The 21,683-nt window shown below is 38.5% G+C and overlaps 1 protein-coding gene across 3 annotated transcripts in view; it reads right to left on the bottom strand.

The window, feature by feature from the left end:
- chchd3a (coiled-coil-helix-coiled-coil-helix domain containing 3a) overlaps nt 1-21,683 on the bottom strand; it is a 108,310-nt gene that overhangs the window by 31,313 nt on the left and 55,314 nt on the right. For 2 of the 3 annotated variants that reach the window (XM_038298555.1, XM_038298548.1), the window contains exons 6-7: nt 13,137-13,151; nt 11,439-11,522 (exon numbers count right to left, since the gene is read on the bottom strand). In XM_038298555.1, the coding sequence (XP_038154483.1) occupies nt 11,439-11,522; nt 13,137-13,151 (99 nt within the window). The remainder of the gene's footprint in view (nt 1-11,438; nt 11,523-13,136; nt 13,152-21,683) is intronic. The other variant, XM_038298562.1, reaches the window with a different exon arrangement.

Raw genomic sequence — 21,683 nt, 5'->3', positions numbered from 1 at the left:
GTAAAGGTGTGCTAAAGACGGCAGAATAAATCCTCTCCTTGGTGCTGACATTGAACCAATGGCAAAGAAGGAGAGAGAACCGGAACTGACTTGGTTCTGTGTCTGGAATACTAAGTATAAGGTAATAACACCTGCCTAAATGGCAGAGCTGGCACTAATCAGCGCACTAATCCACCTGAGACGACAAAAGATTGTGTGTCAGTGATTGCAAGGTATTTTTTCCCTGATCCAGCAGCAAACACATAAAAATATGCAGTTTATTTTTTGTACACAACAGTAAAAAAAATATCTGAAAGATAAACACCATAGAGGAACATGTGTAGACACAAACTAAATGGTGTACCTGCTCCTTGGGGGCTGGATATAAACAGTGACTCACTCAACAGCAGAGAAGAGTATAATTTGTGTGATTACTGAGTGGTCTTAAATTGTGATATCCTGCTGTTATTCCCAACTGATTTTGCCCAAAAACCTTGACCTTTTGTTAGCTCAGACAAGACAAACACTGAAGCCTTTGGTTGAGAACATTCCGTTAATAATCAGGGTTTTTGCAGCTGCAAACACAACCTTGCTTTATTTAATAAAGTGTTCTGGGCTGCTCAACTCTGCTGCACCACTGGATTAACACAATTGTAAATCAACAAGAATGTAGCAGGCTTTCACAAAGACAAATCCTAACTGCTAATGTAGTGCAATGATATGGAGAAGATACGAGCTGCACTTAAATACACACCCAACTGAAAGAGAAACCATCGAAAAGTATTAAGCACATAAATGCAAGTGCTATTGGACCCTCCCTCTTTGCTGCACAGTAGAACGGCATTTAATAGAACGACACAACTAGGATTAGTGAAATACTGCAGCAAGCTGAAACAAAAAACAATAATGTTTTAGATATCTTTAAGCTGATTCATCCACTTCACAACTGATTCAAATATTTTATGTTTAAAATTAAGGGATAAGGTTCAGGTTTTGATCTAGTAAATGTAAGTGTGAGGAATACAGTGATAGTGATACGATTATGAAGATTTTATCCACAAATTAAGTAGCTTCATGAGAGGAAATGAAGATAAATCCCAAATATGTTAAATATATGGGATATTACAATAAATATTTTATTTAAAGGAACATAAAACAAAATTCTTAAAATAAATATTATGCAATATTTTTCTAACTTCAGAAGTAACCTTAGGCTTGCCAAAGCTGGTGCATAAAGTACAGAAAGTTTGACGTAGCACCTAGAAATTCATTTTTAACTGCTTGGTCACCCAGAGTGTTAAAGGGTTAAGCTAAGATTAGCCAATCTGGTGTAGGATTTAATCAGCCATCTCTGTGAAGTGAGTGTAAGGATGGTATATTGAATCTGTAATAAGCTTAGAAGGTTTCTAGCATCACTGATGGCTAGCAGCTCTTCAAAAAGCAACTTGCACTTCACTATGTGAAAATGGCTCCATATTGGATTGAAACGACTTCTGTAATTCCACCTAAGTAGCCTGCATACCTTTTACTGAATGTAAAGACTATACACTGATGTTTGGTATGTTCTGTAATTTCACAGTATTCCAACTCCATTGCCTGTCTGCCACTTACGCAAGAGTCAATCCCAGGTTCAGCCATAAAATCTTGAATCCCCCCTCAGGCCATTGCCAAGTCAAATTGAAACAGTCCTTCAAGAATAAGACAATATTCCAACTAATCATTACATCCAATAGACATAGGCGAAAAAAGAAAAAAATACTTTAACTCCTCCAGTTGATGGAGAGACTGACTGCTGATCTAGAGTCAGCTGTACAAAAAAAAAACATTGAGAAGATTTCAACCATCTTTCCCACACTGAATGAAGTTGAAGAAGGACCAAGGTGAACAGTGAGGCTTTCAAAAACAAGATGAAACCACAAACTTACAGTAAATTAAGCAAATGGCAAAGAAACTAGAAAATCAATCAACAACAACAGAAACCAGGATTAAAATAACATAAATGAATACAGGTGTGTAACAAGAGGTAGAGCACAGCCTTTTGGTGAACCTCATAAGGATTAAAGTAAAAAGAGCATCCTACAGGGCTGCATAATTCGCTGATTAGCCTGGGTTCAGCTTAAATTTAACAACAAACAATCTTCACATGGGTTCACCACCTTTTGAAGGTCGGTTTCCAATCAGGTCAGGCAGCAGACACAGGTGGGGGGTTGTGTACAGTATGACAACTATCAGCAACAAAACCTAGATTTGGGGTGTATTCCATTATATGACTAGATTTCATAAAGAAAATGCTGCATTAATATTTTTCCAAGTATATTTAAAATCCAAAATGCATTTATAGGTGTTAATAACTATAGAACAGGGATCTCCAGTCTTTCACACTAAAATAAGTGGCTAAACCACCTGCTCTGCATAAAGCCAAGTTCTACAAACTCCTATCAATTACCTAAATATGTGCTAATGCAGATAAGTTTCAGCCCTTTCAGTTGTTTGAGAACCTGGCAGATATGAAGTAGTAAATGTATTTGCTACAGTACAAGGCAAATCATGAAATGTGGCCTATTTGCATTTTTCTTTGGCCTTATTCTAAAGGTCACTGCAGGTTGGATTGTACCACAGTTCTTGAGAATGGAAACTTTGGACTGAAGAAGGTACACTATATTGCCAAAAGTATTTGCTCACCTGCCTTGACTCACATATGAGCTTAAGTGACATCCCGTTCCTAATCCATAGGGTTCAATATGACGTCGGTCCACCCTTTGCAGCTAGAACAGCTTCAACTCTTCTGGGAAGGCTGTCCACAAGGTTTAGGAGTGTGTTTATGGGAATTTTTGACCATTCTTCCAGAAGCGCATTTGTGAGGTCGCACACTGATGTTGGACGAGAAGGCCTGGCTCTCAGTCTCCGCTCTAATTCATCCCAAAGGTGTTCTATCGGGTTGAGGTCAGGACTCTGTGCAGGCCAGTCAAGTTCATCCACACCAGACTCTGTCATCCATGTCTTTATGGACCTTGCTTTGTGCACTGGTGCACAGTCATGTTGGAAGAGGAAGGGGCCAGCTCCAAACTGTTCCCACAAAGTTGGGAGCATGGAATTGTCCAAAATGTCTTGGTATGCTGAAGCATTCAGAGTTCCTTTCACTGGAACTAAGGGGCCAAGCCCAGCTCCTGAAAAACAACCCCACACCATAATCCCCCCTCCACCAAACTTTACACTTGGCACAATGCAGTCAGACAAGTACCGTTCTCCTGGCAACCGCCAAACCCAGACCCGTCCATCAGATTGCCAGATGGAGAAGCGCGATTCGTCACTCCAGAGAACGCGTCTCCACTGCTCTAGAGTCCAGTGGCGGCGTGCTTTACACCACCGCATCCGACGCTTTGCATTGCACTTGGTGATGTATGGCTTGGATGCAGCTGCTCGCCCATGGAAACCCATTCCATGAAGCTCTCTGCGCACTGTTCTTGAGCTACATGAAGTTTGGAGGTCTGTAGTGATTGACTCTGCAGAAAGTTGGCGACCTCTTCGCACTATGCGCGTCAGCATCCGCTGACCCCGCTCCGTCAGTTTACGTGGCCTACCACTTCGTGGCTGAGTTGCTGTCGTTCCCAAACACTTCCATTTTCTTATAATACAGCTGACAGTTGACTGTGGAATATTTAGGAGCGAGGAAATTTCACGACTGGATTTGTTGCACAGGTGGCATCCTATCACAGTTCCACGCTGGAATTCACTGAGCTCCTGAGAGCGACCCATTCTTTCACAAATGTTTGTAAAAACAGTCTGCATGCCTAGGTGCTTGAATTTATACACCTGTGGCCATGGAAGGGATTGGAACACCTGATTCCAATAATTTGGATGGGTGAGCAAATACTTTTGGCAATATAGTGTATATACTTAAACAGCCTATAAATGACGTCTCTGTAAATATAACCATTTTGCTAATCCAAAAAAAAACATCTTAATGTACGTGTTTTATGGTGTTCTTTATAACTCTGGTAGCAAATGCACGTTATTTACATGATGGAGTTACATAGAGAATACATGCTTTAAAATTGTGGCTTCTGTTGCTGAAAAACAGACATTTTACAATGTGTTTTGGAAAGAGAAAAAGAGGGCAAGAGATTGGAAAAAAATCAAGACAGACAGAGTAAGGGATAGCTGCACCGTGAGACAGAGATAGAGACGAATACCATTACTGTTTTTTAATGCTCTCTCTCTCCAGTGAGTTCCTTTTATAGAGCTGTGGAGCTTTGCTATGAGATGACAATTGCTGCTGTGATTGTTCTCCAAAGGAGAAGAAAAAAAACGTTTCATCGATATACGAGACAAAAAGAAATACAGAAGGAGGGTGACAAAAAAAATATTTTGTGAAAGAAAAAAAAAGTAATTGAGGCATTTAGAAGCAAAACAAACACCAGTCCAAAAGAAAAAAGAGAGAAAGAAAACTGAAAAAGGTTGGGAAAGAGAGATGGATGTGGAGGGAGGATTAAAAGGGATCTGGAAGGTGGAATAAAAAAAAAAAAACACATTGGCAAGCTGATTGTTAAATATGAGATTGTTCTACAGCGAGGCAGGTATTGAGTGAAAATTTAATAAATATATAGATATTGTTTTCAGGGGCTATTTGGTAGCTGTGGCCCCGATGAACGGCAGCAGTGGAGGCAGCAGGCAGAGCTGTCTGGGAGCCTGGTGATGGCCTGTCACTGAAAGCCCTTCTGATGAATGGCCATGTTGGATTGGAAGAGACACGTAATATATATCAGACTTGGATTCTATCCTGCTCCTTCTTGCTCTCTTTTGGTCACTTTGCCTCCCTTTTTCTAGTGCTCACGAAGCCGAGGGAATCCTGGTGTATATGGAAGCAAACGGAGAACACACAAGGGGCACAAACTGTTGGGGAGAATAACATTCAACTAGCAGCACACCGTCAGGAAAATGCAATTTATCCAATTTAAGAGGAATAGGGACAGCTTTGAAGCTGAGAAGTATGATGTTTTGATAACTACAGGGCAAGATAATTGGTTAGGAGATCTACAGCTGTGCTTGGTCCCACCACTGTTACCATCTGAAACTAAACTGCTAGTTTTGTGGCTAAATTAGATAAATTCTCATTTACCTTTTGAAGACAAATTCATTTTACTTTCTTTACAAGACCTGAATAAACACCCAAAACAATTTTCTATGCTGATGTTTAGGGAATTGTTACCAAGTTCTAGACTATATGCTATTCTCTTTTATTTAATTGTGTTTTGTATTTGGAGCTGAAATCTTCGTATAAGGCATATCTATCTGGAATTGTCCAGTCATTTTATGCAGGGCAATGAGCGGAAACTAATAGGCGTGCAAGCGAGCAGTCAGGTGTTTCAATGTCTCGCTACTTCATGGTCTCTGTGTGCACATGCTGAGAAATTGTAAAATCTTACTCCATTTATTTTCATCTCTCTTACAGGTGCTGGTCATAAAATTAGAATATCATGAAAAAGTAGATTGATTTCAGTAATTCCATTTAAAAAGTGAAACTTGTATATTATATTCATACATTACATACAAACTCATATATTTCAGATGTTTATTTTGTTTAATTTTGATGATTACAAATGACAACAAATGAAAATCTCAAATTCATCATATCAGAAAATTAGAATATTGTGAAAAGGTTCAAAATTGATGGCCCCTGGTGCCACACTCTAATCAGCTAATTAACTCAAACCACCTGCAAAAGCCTTTAAATGGTCTTTCAGTCTAGTTCTATAGGCTACACAATCATGGGGAAGACTGCTGACTTGACAGTTGTCCAAAAGACGACCATCGACACCTTGCACAAGGAGGGCAAGACACAAAAGGTCATCGCTAAAGAGGCTGGCTGTTCACAGAGCTCAGTGTCCAAGCACATTAATAGAGAGGCGAAGGGAAGGAAAAGATGTGGTCGAAAAAAGTGTACAAGCAAGAGAGATAACCGCACCCTGGAGAGGATTGTGAAACAAAACCCATTCAAAAATGTGGGGGAGATTCACAAAGAGTGGACTGCAGCTGGAGTGAGTGCTTCAAGAACCACCACACACAGACGTATGAAAGACATGGGTTTCTGCTGTCGCATTCCTTGTGTCAAGCCACTCTTGAACCACAGACAGCGTCAGAAGCGTCTTGCCTGGGCTAAAGAGAAACAGGACTGGACTGCTGGTGAGTGGTCCAAAGTCATGTTCTCTGATGAAAGTAAATTTTGCATTTCCTTTGGAAATCAAGGTCCCAGAGTCTGGAGGAAAAGAAGAGAGGCACTTCATCCACGTTGCTTGAAGTCCAGTGTAAAGTTTCCACAGTCAGTGATGGTTTGGGGTGCCATGTCATCTGCTGGTGTTGGTCCATTGTGTTTTCTGAGGTCCAGGGTCAACGCAGCCACATACCAGGAAGTTTTAGAGCACTTCATGCTTCCTGCAGCTGACCAACTTTTTGGAGATGCAGATTTCATTTTCCAACAGGACTTGGCACCTGCACACAGTGCCAAAGCTACCAGTACCTGGTTGAAGGACCATGGTATCCCTGTTCTTAATTGGCCAGCAAACTCTCCTGACCTTAACCCCATAGAAAATCTATGGGGTATTGTGAAGAAGAAGATGCAATACACCAGACCCAACAATTCAGAAGAGCTAAAAGCCACTATTAGAGCAACCTGGGCTATCATAACACCTGAGCAGTGCCACAGACTGATCGACTCCATGCCACGCCGCATTGCTGCAGTAATACAGGCCAAAGGAGGCCCAACTAAATACTGAGTGCTGTACATGCTCATACTTTTCATGTTCATACTTTTCAGTTGGCCAACATTTCTATAAATCCTTTGTTTTTATTGGTCTTCAGTAATATTCTAATTTTCTGATATGATGAATTTGAGATTTTCATTTGTTGTCATTTGTAATCATCAAAATTAAACAAAATAAACATCTGAAATATATGAGTTTGTATGTAATGTATGAATATAATATACAAGTTTCACTTTTTAAATGGAATTACTGAAATCAATCTACTTTTTCATGATATTCTAATTTTATGACCAGCACCTGTATGTTGCATTTTCAAAGCAAGAGATTCAGGCTTTTAAAGAGATTGGAACCGAAAATGACTAGACAAATGTGAGTGATGAATTTTAGGTTTGTTCAATTAGTTGCTTAGTTGCAGTAACTGGAAGCATCTTTGATCCGAAAGAAATATCAGCTGACTTGTTGATGTGCTGATGGACAGTTATCTCTAAGACATTCTGTAATTGTCATGATCTTGGCGCTGATGACTGGCTTGATTGTTCATTTTATTCACCTGTTTAGCTCTGCCCAGTTTCTCATTACCGCTTATCTGTTCCACCTGTTCAAGTCTCTATTTAACTTGCCTTCTTCCAGTCATCAGTGCCAGTTTATTCGAGCCTTGGTGAGAGTCTTCTAGTGTGCATTAGTGTTTTCTGATTGTCTGAACCTGACCCGTTCTGCCTTTGGACCACTGAGCCTGCCTGTTTCCGTTCTGATCTGTTTGCCTGACCTGTCCTCAGACTCCTGAACCTGGAACAACTTCCTAACACCATCCTGGATTTCGCTTTGGTACCTATTCGGATCTCCGATCTTGTCCTGGCCCGGACTCCTGTGAATCTCCTCAATACCAGCTTTGGATTTGTCCTCTGTATTATCATGCCTTCCTTCGTCTGCTTGGATATGATCTCCTGCCTGTTCTTTAGGGATTCAACGTCTGGGACTCTCTAGGCAGCATTCACTGCTTCTTGCTGACATCCTACCGATTGGGATCTACCTCATCCTCTGGGTACAGACTGAACTTTAAGACCAGAGGTTCCTGCCTTAGACTCCCTAGCTGTTCACTGCAGATCTGTCATTTTTAAATAAACGTTTTTTGAAATATCATGCTGTCTGTCTGAATACTGGGTTTCCCGTTTTGAGCTGTGACAGTAACTAAGGACAGATTTTACTTTCTGGAGTAATTGACCATTTGGCCCAGCTAGCCAAATTTTAGGGACAGGGCCGACCAGCAATCTCTGTCCACTCGCCTGCATCATATCCATTGCTTATGGAAGGATGTTAGCTGTATGCATGCTACTATTTCCAGCTCGATTAGGAGAAACTACTTTAGGGCTAGTGTAACAAAAAATAAAAAAATACAATAGTGCCCCATACAGTAAAATTACTTATTAATCATTTTTAATTAATTAATTAATTAATTAATTAGTTTTAAAACATGCTGTATTTAAATAACCTTCCTGCTGTTTAGCAGCAAGCTCCATCAGAGCCTCCTCCCCAAACTAACGATCATCCTTGCTTTATGTTAAATAATTACATGCTGATGTGGTACATATGAAGTATTAACGAGTCAGTGATTTTTATGGTGGTGATAAATCACCCCACATTACCACAAAAAAAAAAGAGAAAAAAGTTTGACTCGAATCCCTTTACCCTGAATTTAGATTTAAACTGCAGCTACTTCAATGCCCTCATGCTGGTTTAAAATTACAAGCACTAGATTAATGAGCTGACGTCAATGTTTAAGGATATTCCTAAACATTTTGTGCACTCCGTCATTTTCAGGGGTTACAGTTGGTACAGTGAAACAGCTTGTGATAAATTATTTTAAGCCAGACTAGTGGTGGAAAAAGAGGGCAATGAGGCCAAAGAAAAGAAGAATCATTATCAGTCCAAACAAAATTAACCGAATACAAGTCCCTCACAGAATCACAGGGACAACATGGACAGTGTTGCTCATTACTTTAACAGGATTATTATGGTTTCACTAATGTCCTGACCCAATAAAAAAGATTTCAGTAAAGATTTCATGGTCCAAATGGCTTTGAAATAAATGTATGAGTTATTGTTTTTCTGTACATTAATAAATGATGCAGCTAGTTTTACACTGCAATAAAAAGTTTTCCATCCTTTTCTCAAAGATGTCATAATTTGTATCATTTGTGACTTTTCATACTGTGCATATCTGTATTTTTCTATATTTTTACATGAATGTCACTTCAACTTAATATATAGTTTCAGTAGGAATCTTTGGATTCCAGTTTGTCTCCTGCCATCCGGTTTCTTTATCTTTCATGTCTTTCCTCGAGTTGAGACTCCACTTCTCTCCATTTTTTTAAACCTTTCAAACTTGTCAATCCATTCCTCTCTGTCTTTTTTTCCTCTCTCCCTCTTTTTCAATCTCGTGTTTCTCTCTGATGTGTGAAGGTGTTTTGTTGACACTTTGATCTAAGGGATATTGACCAGAGGCCAACGTGGCTGATGGATGGCTAGTGCTTAAAGTCAATATCGTCTGCACTTATTGGGACTCATCACTTTTACTATCTGCACCAAATGAGCTCCTGTGTGCTTAACAGTAAGATGTGATGTAATAACCCCATACGTGTTGGTAAAAGAGTCAAGCTTGGATTTATGGATGAATCACTGACAATTCAAAATGAAAGTGGCTTATAAAAAATATTTCATCAGACTCTTTGGGTCAGAGTTATAGCCTGATGTAATCTAAAGAGATAAAAAAGAAAATCTCCATGATCAGTGATTGCAAAATACCTTGCTCATAATGTGCAATAACCAGTTAATACTTTAAGAAATTAAGCTTAATTGATATGTTTGACTGCATGAGAAAAAAATCTTTTATTCAAGGCCTTGCTTAAAGATGTGTGCACATACATTTTAGACCAGATATTGAAATACTGTATAGTAAAAATAAGCTTTCCTCACCTATTCAGATCTATCACGATTACAAAAAGTATGTTTATTTTTCAATAACACCGAAATAATTAGATATTTTAAGGGATCCATTATTTATTACTGTCTAATGCTTACATACGCCAATATTTAATCAGTCTTAGGAACTTCAATGATAATTTAATTGCATCATGGGGAAGCAGCATGAACAAAATAAAAGATGTCAACCAAGATATGAAGAAAGAAACGTGGATTTACATAAGGTCTGGTTCATCCTTTCATATAACTTCCATGGAAAATAATAAAATAAATAAAAAAGTTAATATGAAAGGAGAGAGGTTGTGTGTCTAAAACATGATGCAAAATGTTTATCAATCCTGTTGAAAACTTAATCCCCTGTGAAAATACTTCTGTAGGAAAATGCAAACCTCTGAAGTACACCACAACTGCTGAATATGAGGTAGCACAGCTATGTTGCCATTTTTTTTATAGGGCACTTGTGGACTTCTAAAACTGATAAAATTATGAGCAAAAAAGAAAAAAAAATATGGGAAAAAATAATCAAGCAGCATCTTAATGTAACAGGATGAAATATTCTTTTTTTTTTCCTTCATGGAAAATTACCAAATATACGTTTGAAGTAGTGGCTAAAAAGGACAACGGGTTTGAAGATGGACAAAAAGCCTTCATCTCAGCCTCATTTATGAGCAGAGCTGAAAAGATTTTTGCGAGCACTGCATCCAAGAACACCACTTCTATTACGTAAAAGAAATAGGCAAAACCCCAGTAAACTTTTGCTAAAAGCTGGTTTAAAGACATCTTAAACATATCATTCAAGCCACTTAGTTTAACTAAGGCAATGTACTTAGATTTCACATTTAAGAAAAAAAATTCCCTCAAAGCTCTCTTCCTTATTTTGGTATTCAGCAAAAATAAATAAATCTAGTTCTCTTCAATGACATGAAGTATGGAATGATTGCTCAGAAAGCGAAGGGAAACAAAAGTATCAAAAATAGTTTGATAGTTCGAAAGAGTGTGAAAACATATGGCATCATATAACATTTTTGAAACTGAGAAATTTGGATACTAAGAACAATTTTACAGTCCTTAGATTTATAATGGGTTACAATGATAGTAATATGCTAATGAATCTCTTCCACAACGTCTTTGCAAGTGTATAATTTCCATCTGGCTTCCCCTATGGGGAACGTTTGACTTTTTCACCCTCCAAAGAAGAGAACACTCTTTCCAGGCATGAGTGTATAATTTTAAGCACATTAAAAAGGGCATTATATCTTTACTAAGACACTTATGATAACAGAGGTGCATGAAGGCATCCTTTCTAAGTGCGCTTTAACGGGGCATTTGACCCTGGGCCCCTGCCTTGCGGCAGTCTCTCACAGGGACCAGTTCAGTGCTGTCATCTGAAGCGTGGAAAGCATGACAGCTGACCCATGTCCCAGTCTATGGGACACCAGTATGCCAAGGAAAATCAGGGTATCGTCACTTTCAGGAACAGAAAGGGATGAATATTTAATCTAGCCTTCAAGCACAAGAAAATAATAAGGGCTAACGGCAGTGAAAAAATTATCTTTTCATTGCAAACTAAGAGTTTGCTTTTAAACAGCTTTTAAATGTAGATCATAAGGACAATACTTTACGCTAATTTTTCTAAAGAAATTGGAGAATAGCTGAGAAAAAAAATACAAATTTTACATTACATACTTTAAATGTTTTACAAAATGTAGTTTTCCTTACCCTTTCCTCCAGTCGGGCCACCTGCTCCCGGTAAAACGCATCCTGCTTCTTCAGATCTGCTTCTCTTGCCTCTAGCTGTTTGGCCTAAACACAGAAAGAGAGGAAACATTGTTCATTTATCCCAGTAGATACATTTAAAAAGCAAATGAAATAATTATTTTAACCCAGACATGTCCTGGACACAAAACCCAATCATTGGGATGATTTAACTTTACAGTTAAGACAATCCTTTACAAGCTCTATAAGAAACAAAGACATAAAAGGTCATTTCTAAAGATGCTGGCATTTCAGAGAGTGCTGTATCTAGGCAAATAAATTAGAATGAAAAAGGTGCCGAAGCAACAGGGATACCCATTGTGTTGAAGCAAAGCATATTTATGAGTTTGGGGAAGATTCTAGAATCATAGACTGCAGCTGGACTCATTAGCATTAAAAGCTGACTCAAGACAGATGTAACAAACACACTACAACTCATACTGTTTAATATCGACAAGACCAGTTTCGTATTTTAAAACACTTTCCATTAGAATATCAAGGTTTCAGAATGAGGAAGAGCCCTTAACTTAGATTGTTTAAGGTTCTTTGGGAAACTACCAAAGTCAGTATCAGTGACGATGCCCAACGCTGATGGTGGTCCACTGTATTCTATCGGCCTCAAAGTCTACTAACTATGCACCATTTACCAGGAAAGTTTAGCACTGTACTCTTCTACTTAGCCTCAAGTAAATGCTGATTTTAATTTCCATCATGATTTAGAACCCTGATATCATTGAGCTTTATTAGCAACCTGGCCTTTCAAAAAAAAAAAAAAGTCATGACAGCAACCCCAGCTTCCTTAACACTGTAGCCATGAATCAGACCAAGTGCCTCTATGTCATATAAATGCAGTAATATATAAAAGAGGTTCTGCACAAATATTAAGAGTAAAAAAGCTGCACCGTTAAAGAAGATATTTGTTAGCATGCCGAGATTCTTGTGAAAAATAAAATAATGTATAATGTTTGATCATAATATATAGGCTTTCAGAGAAATGAAAATTTGTGTTTACATCAAAACTAACTGATGTAAAAGTTTTAAATACTGTGTGTGGTGATTCTAAATGCACTTTAATGGATTATTGAAATAAAGGAACTATTCAGTGGTATAAAAATTTATAAAGATGCAATTCTACATTCAATCAGGAATATGCAGACAGAAATATGTGCATAACTTAAAAGTTGATGTGCAGAAAATACACACAAGTTTTTTAAATACAAGCGTGATGGAGCCTTGGCAGGTTCTTGTGCTTGCTCTTCAGCCAAACTATCAGGACAAGAAGATAGCATCACTTTTTCAGGGCAAACATGTATTCTGTTCTGCCATATAGGTTTACCTAAGCTACCTATCTTTGCTGTCCTCCCATCCACTGTGACCTTCACTAAATGTACGCCTGACTTTCTCTGCGACATACAGCACAGATAAGACCTGATGTATCACCTCTCACAGGGAAAAAAACATCACCCGGTGGAGGCTCCAAAGACTAATCGAAACATTAACCAGTCAAAACAGTATTACAAGATAAAAGATTAGCCTACCAGCCAAGTTTAACCAAGCCGTAAGAGCAAACTAACAAACTAACTATAAAAGTAGCTCTGACAGAGGTAGAAAATGCATCAAATCAAACAAACTGGAAGTAATATAGAAGAAAAAAAGACTCACCTTCTGCTCAAGTTCCTGAATAAGGCAGGCATTGAAAAAAGAGTAAGTAGACATTGATTTATTCTTTTCTTCAAAGTGACATTTGGAAAAGGTTTAGTATTCAAATGTCAGGGGTGACGAGCTGCCACCCTGTTCTGCTTCAATGCTCATACTTCATCCTTCAAGTTTACACCATCACTGGCAAATACACAAACCTCTGCATGCACTCTTAATACATGTGTGCTATGCAACCAGAAACTGTTAATGCATTCCTACAATGTATGGCTATTTACAGTTGTACACAAGATTACTGCAGAACAGTTTTGTTTGTGGAAAACAGTCACTGAGGTGCAGCCTTGAAGCTCTGAGTTTGAACACTATAGGAAGCTTGGGAATAGAGCAACAAAAAAATACTATATATATAAAAATTGCCTTAGCCCATCCAATCTTCACTACACTGATAACCATCTGAGTGTAGCTACTCAACACACTTCAGGCGAAACGGTATGCTGCATGTATTGTGATGAGGAGTCTCAGGGAGGAGCGTTCGTCACATGAGATGAGTGGGGGAAGTTTCAAAGTCAAGGGGATACTCCAAACTCGCTTATACAACCGAGACAGAAAACATCACCACAAAGTCACACACCTTCATTATGGTGCCAGACAGTGAATAAAACTAACTCCAGGGTAACGCTTTATCACACACAAGACAATACTGTGGAAAACAACTGCAGAATGGAGGTCTCCAATGTGCCCTCAAAACGACCCAACATTAGCTAGCTTTATTGCTTTGGTCAAACTGTGCTCTCTATTTGGACCCCTTATAGCTAGAGTTTTGTTTATCTGGAGCACAATAAAATAACTTTAAAGTTATACCACAATCATAGTGCTGGCTGAATGTGCCCTGAAGTATACCTTAAAAATTATGGAGTTACTGCAGTAGAAAGAAGCTGTTATCGATTCTGAGCCTGCGACACTGCCTCTAGGAGAGGATGGAAAAGTTCTCAAATGTCTGGATTACACTGCAAAGGTTCCACAAAACTGTCTTCCCCCAAACAGCTCAATTTAGCCTTAGGAGAAAGAAGGAGTAATGAGAAAAGGGGTAGAATTGGTCATGAGTGTGTCTAAACTCAGTGTATTACTGGCAAGTGCAGATTTTGCAGCAAAAGGCAAAACGCAGATGCTGCGACGCAAACAAAAAGCTCAGACGCTGATCTGCAGAACACAAATCACCACGTGCACACACAGCAGCCTGAGCAGCTGTGCCCACAGAGAGCGGGCTGAGAGATAAATGTGTGCTGAAAGGGCGACTAAAGGCCTCATTAAAACAGGAGAGGTTGTGACAGAAATGTGTACCAAGGGATTTCTTTTTTTAATTCACTTTTGTCAGAGTCAATGCGAGTGTCTATATGTACATGCTGCAGTGCATGTGTTCAATTTCCATGCAGGCGGTTTGACCCTCCTCTTTGACGACACACAGGCCCAGACCGACACACATTATGTCGGGATTATTTCTTATTGATTAATCCCATTCAGCAGAGTTAAAAGATAATCTAATCACACTGAGGGCCAGACAATGGGACAGACTTCAGCCCTGACCATACACCTTTTGTTCCCCGAAAAAAGAGGTGGATGCTAGTGGAGGAGGAGAGCTTCAGTAAAGGTTGGGGGGGAAGGAAGAAGCAAAATAATGGAAATGAACTTAAGAGACCAAAAGACATAAAAGGAAAGGGTAAAATGTGCTTTGTTTATGGGGCTGTCAGAAACAGAGACCTGGGGCCTTTACAGTTGGTAGCAACAGAATGTGTCCCATTACAAGCAGAAACTTTGCACATTTCATTGGAAATTTGTGAAATAAAAATAAAAAGTTTTCGAATATGCTTTTTTCCTACCACCTTTATTTTGACAAATAAAATCAGTTGGAAACGAACACCTTTTTTAATTTGTTTATAATTATAATCCACTTGTATGCACATCAAGTACAAATTCAGCTGTTATGCAAAGTCTTTAGAGGTTTATTAGAGAGGATAAGTGAATAAACACCATAATGTGTTCCAAGGTGTACACTTACGGTCTGATTAATAATATTTCAGACTGTGAAGAACACACAAAGAACTGGATATGGTAAATTAAGATTGTGTGTACATAGAACCGGTCATAGAGAGTAGAATCCTATGTTTTTGCAGGAACTCTGAAAGTACTAAAGGTCTCAAAAGCTCATTTTGGGAGATATATTCACAGGAAAGCCTTTAGAACAAAACTGAACCCAACTGTCAATTGTGGAAAAAAAAAAAGGGGGGGGAATTGTTAGGGCCAAATTTCAAATTTTAGTCATAGATGCAAAGAAGTATAAGAAATCTACATTTCAGGTAGTGGTTGGCAGTGCTGTGACCTGGGGATGACTTTCCTTAGCAGTAACAGATGTTGGGAGATAAAAGGATATATAAAGCTAAATAGCGCAATAGTAGGGGGAAACCTTTTAGTGAGTTTTAACCATCCAGCAGGATGTTAGAATTGCACTGTTAACTAAATCCAACTGACAACCTGTTACAAGCTTCTAAGACTACAGAAAAGTAAAACCAATTCATTTTATCTTTAGCTGCTCTTCTAAGGAAGTTAAAAAAAAAACAAGGTAATCAAAATGAAACATGTCCCGAGCTCAACTGAATACAAATATGTTCCACATTTTCTGTATTTTCACTTGTAGAAATGTTAAAAACTGCTTTTCTGTTAGCGGATGTAACCTTGGTGGATGTAACCTGATAAAATGTATATATGTGAAAATGTAAAAGCTGTGATATGAATAATGTAGGATTTTAAATCTCTTTAAAAAAAGATCAGAGTACAAAAGATAAACAGTTGTACTATTCTCATTAAAGTTGACAGAAACTTGATATACTGAGTTACCACAAAAAGAAAAAAAATATCCCACTGAATACACATTTTAAAGGAGCTTGCTATTTCTTCTTATAGCCCAGGAATCCATATTAACATCGACAAACATTTGATCTTATTCCCTCTTGCATTAAGTACAGTAGCGCAAATGGCTGGAGGTGACACATGGTTGAAAGTGAGACCGTGGTGGTCAGATTAAACGGATCGTTTAGGCTCGGTGATCGCCTCTGTGAATATCAATTAGCCGGCCGCTGAATAATTAAGGACAACTGTGTTTTTTAATTAGCTGACTGCCGCAGTTTGAGAAGGGCGCAGGGCTGGGGAAGGGGAGGAGGAGCAGGAAGGAGCTGAGGAGGGGAAGCTGGGAGAGCGATGAGAACAGGTGGATTTTGCTGCGTCAGCCCACCTCCCTTAGCTCCCGCCCACCCACCGGCTGTTCTCTCACTGAATTGCTCCCTTATAGTCCGTTTTCCTTCCCAGCTGCTTTGTCGTTTCGAGTGCTTTGACATTTCCTTTTTTTCCCCCTCAAAGTGTCTAAGAGAACTGAAATAAAAATAATCTTTACCTGTCAGCAGCACTAAATTCTTTACATGCAGTGTACGTATATAGTTTAGCTTCTGCAATAACTATGAAAAAGGCCTTATAACCCACGTTGCAATTTGCACTATTTTTTTATGCAAATGTTCACAAAATAACAGTTTACACTAAATATGCCAGAAGAACAAATTAACATGGGATAGTTCTAAAACAATTTATACATGCAGAGCATTCAAAACTTGGTGATATTCTTGACTTTGGCTTGGCCATTCTACGAGCAAACAAAGACATATGCTTTGATTTAAAACAGCTGTATGCAACTTCAGTTTTAGACTGCCACTGTCCAGCAGCTTTTGCATGCATTCCTGCTCCAACACACCTGAAACAAAACACCAATTATCTCCTCTGCATGTTGGTAAGTTTAGCAGACCATTGGCCTTTAATCTTTCGATGTTTCAGGAGTGTTGGGTTAGATGCGTGCAAAAGCTGAAGGTCAGTTGCACTTGAGGACCGAAGTTGCCTATGCCTGACCTATAGCATTTCAATTAAAGACCATGACCCCACTCTGAAATGTTTTGCAGCCTTTAAAGCCGGGCATACACTGTAAGATTTTTTTTCAGTCATTGCTCGTAGCTGCAGCTCACACTGTACGACGAAACCGCGGGGTTTCATTGTACAGTGTGAGTTAACAGCTTACGATGCACCCCGACGCACTGATCCGATCTGCCTACTCACACTGCACGTCCAAAAACCACATCAGACTCAGCCCCGGACAGAGATGGCACTACAGAGACTCTCAATCGGGAGGCCAAACCAGTAGAAGAGCAATATGAAGCTCACTAGAGTGAAACTCGCTGCTCGATTTTGCAATTTTATGTGCTGAAAGCCCTAAAAAGAAAAGGCGATGATGTATTTGGACAAAGACATGGCTGAGCAAACGTGGCTACTACAGTCTGTCAATTTTACAGAAAGAACTCAATTTCAACCACACCCCCGCCATGCTTCTGTGTTTTCATCTTAGAGGCAGAAGAAGAAGAGTCCTTGTTGGGCACGCGGAAAATTCTCGCAGGACTGGAAAGTCGTCCCAAAAAAAAAAGGCAAAAAAATTGCAGAGTGTATGTCCGGCTTAAGGTTTCCTTAAGGGGTTCCCTCCAATTAGAGTAGCTCACTTTTCAATCAAATCAAAACAGCTTCCCTCTCATGGCTGTAAAATTGCATTCCTACAGCATGATGCGGTCATAACTAGGAGGTAGTGGTGTGAAGGAGCAAAGTATCGCTCTAATTTTCTTCCATTTTGCCATTAAGTTTAAGTTTAGTTGCAAACAGAAAGCCAAACTTTCTTTAAACAATGAGTTCATCTTGCCATTCTTCCAAACAGTATTTGTAAAGTGCACATCTAGCAGCAGTGGTGACAAAACAGACTGTAGATCAGCTTTGATTTTATTTACTTTATTCAAAACTATGGTCTTCAGAAACTTCAGTAAAATTATTTGAATTACAATTTATTTTACTTCTACATCAATGTTATGTGCCTCATGAAACCCAGTCAAATATTTAAGCTGTGGTTGTAAAATGATCAAATGCGGGGGAAAAAAGCAGTAAGAAGATGTTTGCAATGTACTGTATATTACATTTTAAACTTCAAGAACTTACACAGTAGCAGGACTATTACATTTTATTCTTGTGCTTTAATTTACAATAAACCCAATACCATACAAGAAGAATATTGCACTACTTTATAAGGGGAACTTGATAATGGCTAAAAGCAACACTGATTTAATTTATTTATTTTACCGCAGATACATTTTTCATTTTTCGGTTCAATGACAGAAATCCTCCAAAGTAATACAATGTAGGGGTTTAGTTTCAACGAGTGCCTGCTCGATGCTTATAAATCATGATAGGTGAAAATAATTTTACAAGATGTCATGATCAATAGCGCACAAATCAAATCTCATCACATTAACTAACCTCACACCATCCATAACCTTGTTCTCTTTTATGCCCCTTTCTGCCACCATCCTCCCTGCCTTGATTCACCCCTGTCATGAGTAGCATCATAATCAATGCTCCCTCACACTACCCAAGTGCGCACTGCAGCATGTTGGGTCAGAGCTGCTCACCAGGGCCCATCTATCACGTTCACGTGCGACAGGAGCCCATGACAAACTAATACTGAAGCCGTGAGCAGCAAGTCCTGCACGATCCCACTGGCAGTGGGGAGGTCAAGGGGGCACAACAATACGCCCGTGCTCTGGTGTTAATTAGCACAGTGGAGGTGGTGTGTGGAAGGTTGGAGATGGATGGAGGCAGAAACGCGAGGGTTCACGGGGTAGACAGGATGAAACGATGGATGGAGAAGGGATTCAGGGTGAATATGGAATATGGATGACTACAGAGCTGGCAGAAGAGAGGGTTTCTTCTGACAGCTGTTGGGGAACATTTCACACTTCAAGACATCAGATGGGAGGTTTAATAAAAAGGAAGTTTCTCTTTTTTATCAGAGGCATAAAAATATTCCCAACTTTTCAGACATATCTTCATAAAAACCTTTGGCGTGTTGTCAAAATAAATACAATAAAACTATAGCAGATATGTAAGAGCTGCAGCTACATTTAAGGTGACAGTATAAAATAATATTACCCGACATTACTGGGCAGTAATTGTTTGATATTTAACATCACCAGTAAAACATCGGAGCTGGCAGCACAGGTTGTTAAACTCCACAGGAGGTCATTCCATTTTGCTGCTTAACAACATCGTAGGGATTTACTGAGCACCAGCAACATTCAAGCTCATGGCCAGTTATAAGTCTCCATGGGAGATTTCAGGAGTATGAGCGATAAAATCACGTCTATTATGGTGCGGTCACTTAATAGGCTTAACTCCGATGGCATCAAAGGATACACACTTCCTCCCACCCAGAGTTCAAATGGCGTTCCAACAAGACTATTTTAAGGTGCAATAACTCCTCATGGTGAAGCAAAGCACCATGCATTAAGCAGTTTTTCTTGTTCTGCTTAATTATCAGTTACTTCTAACAGTATTTTACTGTCATATTCCCTATTTGGTAACTGTAACAGGCCAAAAACAGGTATTTCACACAGTTTGGCATAATTATTCACTGATAAACAAAGACCAGATAAAATAACATTGATCTCAACAGTTGGCCCCTTTGTCCTTCCTTCTGTATTGTTCTAGTGAACTGGGAGAATTATGTGAACACAATAATTTGTAGAATTGACAAAACATGAATGTGCCTAATACCTTTGTTAGGCCAGAACATCTAAAGTGGCAGGATATGTCATTAATAGATGGTTGACTCATCATTAACCCAGCTCTATAAACACAGCCAGGGGTTTATGGTGTAATGAAACTATTAAAAGTAGAAGAATTAGTATTTCTCGTGTCAAGCATAATATTCTCCTTTAATTGCTTTCTCTAAAACAGGGACATCCTTCTAAGTATGCATTCGTTTTTTTTTTTTTATATATATATAATTTTTTATTTAGAAAGACAGATTTCCATTACGTCAGTAATCACAGCTTCATGCATTCAAGATTATAACTAAAGATATAGGCAGAAAGTCCAAGTGATTTTGTCCATGTTGCCTTTCTGGTAGCATTCGTTTTTTTTATGGAAATATTGCTTGTTTCAATGTAAATAATAATAAAAAAAATTTACAAATGAAATAAATAATTCACAGTGGATAACAAACGGTGAGAGCGGCAATGCATGTGCTTCACCATATTTCAAGGCATGGTGCCTTAATACACAAATTAATTGGAGAACGGAGGCATGATTCGGCTAATGCAGATACATTAAAAAACCTAAATACTGGTCCAAAATATCTGCCAGCAGATGTATTGGTCTATCTCTAGTTTCAAAGTGTCAAAAGGGTATATTTCCTTGCTTTAACTTATATTTTTCAAGATGCTGCACCATTTCCCATAACATGCAGAGCTTGAAACTTCATAACGATAAAACACAGCAGACCTACCATACTTTGACTTCACTCAGCCTTCCTGTTATCTGCAGAAAATGTTACTCTCCTAGCCTGAATTAACCAAGTACATACAATGCCAGTCCGGTGAATATCTCACAAAGTTCAGAGAGAGAATATAAAAGCAGTCATCTGAACAAGGGAGGCAGTTAGATATAAAATATGTTTTGAAGTATTTCAAATTTTCCTTTTTGCCACATAACTAATGTACTTTTGCTTTATTTTTTTTAGGTCTTCATTACACATTTATATTGTCAATAACAAGTGTGTTCAAACATTTGACTTTATTTCATTATGAAAATGTTAAAGTTTATTTAAAAATATTTTATACCTCCATGCTTTCACCTCCTACCAAATACTAAGTATTTTTGGGACTGCAAATTCCGGGCTTTGCATAGTTTCACAGTTGACATTTTTATGTCAACTGTGAAGATAACGACACCATCTTTATGCAATCTTTTAAAATATATATTTTTTTTTATTACATAAACATTGCAGGTCTTTATAGCTGCAATGACAGAAATACTGTACATACTTTTAGTAAAGATTGAGCTGTTTTGTAGAAACAAAAAATAATTAGTAAAATAATGACAACTCAATTATAACAAATGGCCAAGAGAGGTCTTTTCCTTAGGGATCTTTTAGTTGTATAAACAATGGTACAATGTCCAAGCAGGTTAAAAGGCTGGCCTGCCTAGGACAGAGACCAAAGGGCAAGTTCTGTAGGCGGCAAATGTAGGTGTTTCAATTTCAGTACATACATCTTAACTACTGACTTATATAAAGGTCAAAATAGTTTAATGTCAGCAATATCAGTCAACTGACAGTCTTGTTTGTTCTACTTTCCTTTAAGAACGCTGAGTCAGGGGCTGGAACCAAACATTTACATCTGATTTCCATTTGGTGCAAACATGAAGGTATCCTAAGTGTACCGTCTTAGTCTAACTAAAAAAAAAAAAGGTTTATTAAAGGTTTAGAAAAATAGTAAAGTTAACTTCATGAGAGCCAAAATGTTGACGATTAAACAAATATTTATTTTGTTAATAGTGCAAGTTTTTGTTGCAGACTTCACTAATCCTCAACCCCCACTAGACAGGAGGAGCATCTGCTTGCTCAGAGATTGATTAATTGGC

Source organism: Cyprinodon tularosa, unplaced genomic scaffold, assembly GCF_016077235.1.
Source record: "Cyprinodon tularosa strain WSP-4 unplaced genomic scaffold, ASM1607723v1 ctg111, whole genome shotgun sequence".
Lineage (NCBI taxonomy): Eukaryota > Metazoa > Chordata > Actinopteri > Cyprinodontiformes > Cyprinodontidae > Cyprinodon > Cyprinodon tularosa.
The sequence above is the reverse complement of the archived record's forward strand: the minus strand, read 5'-3'. Positions and strand labels throughout refer to the sequence as shown.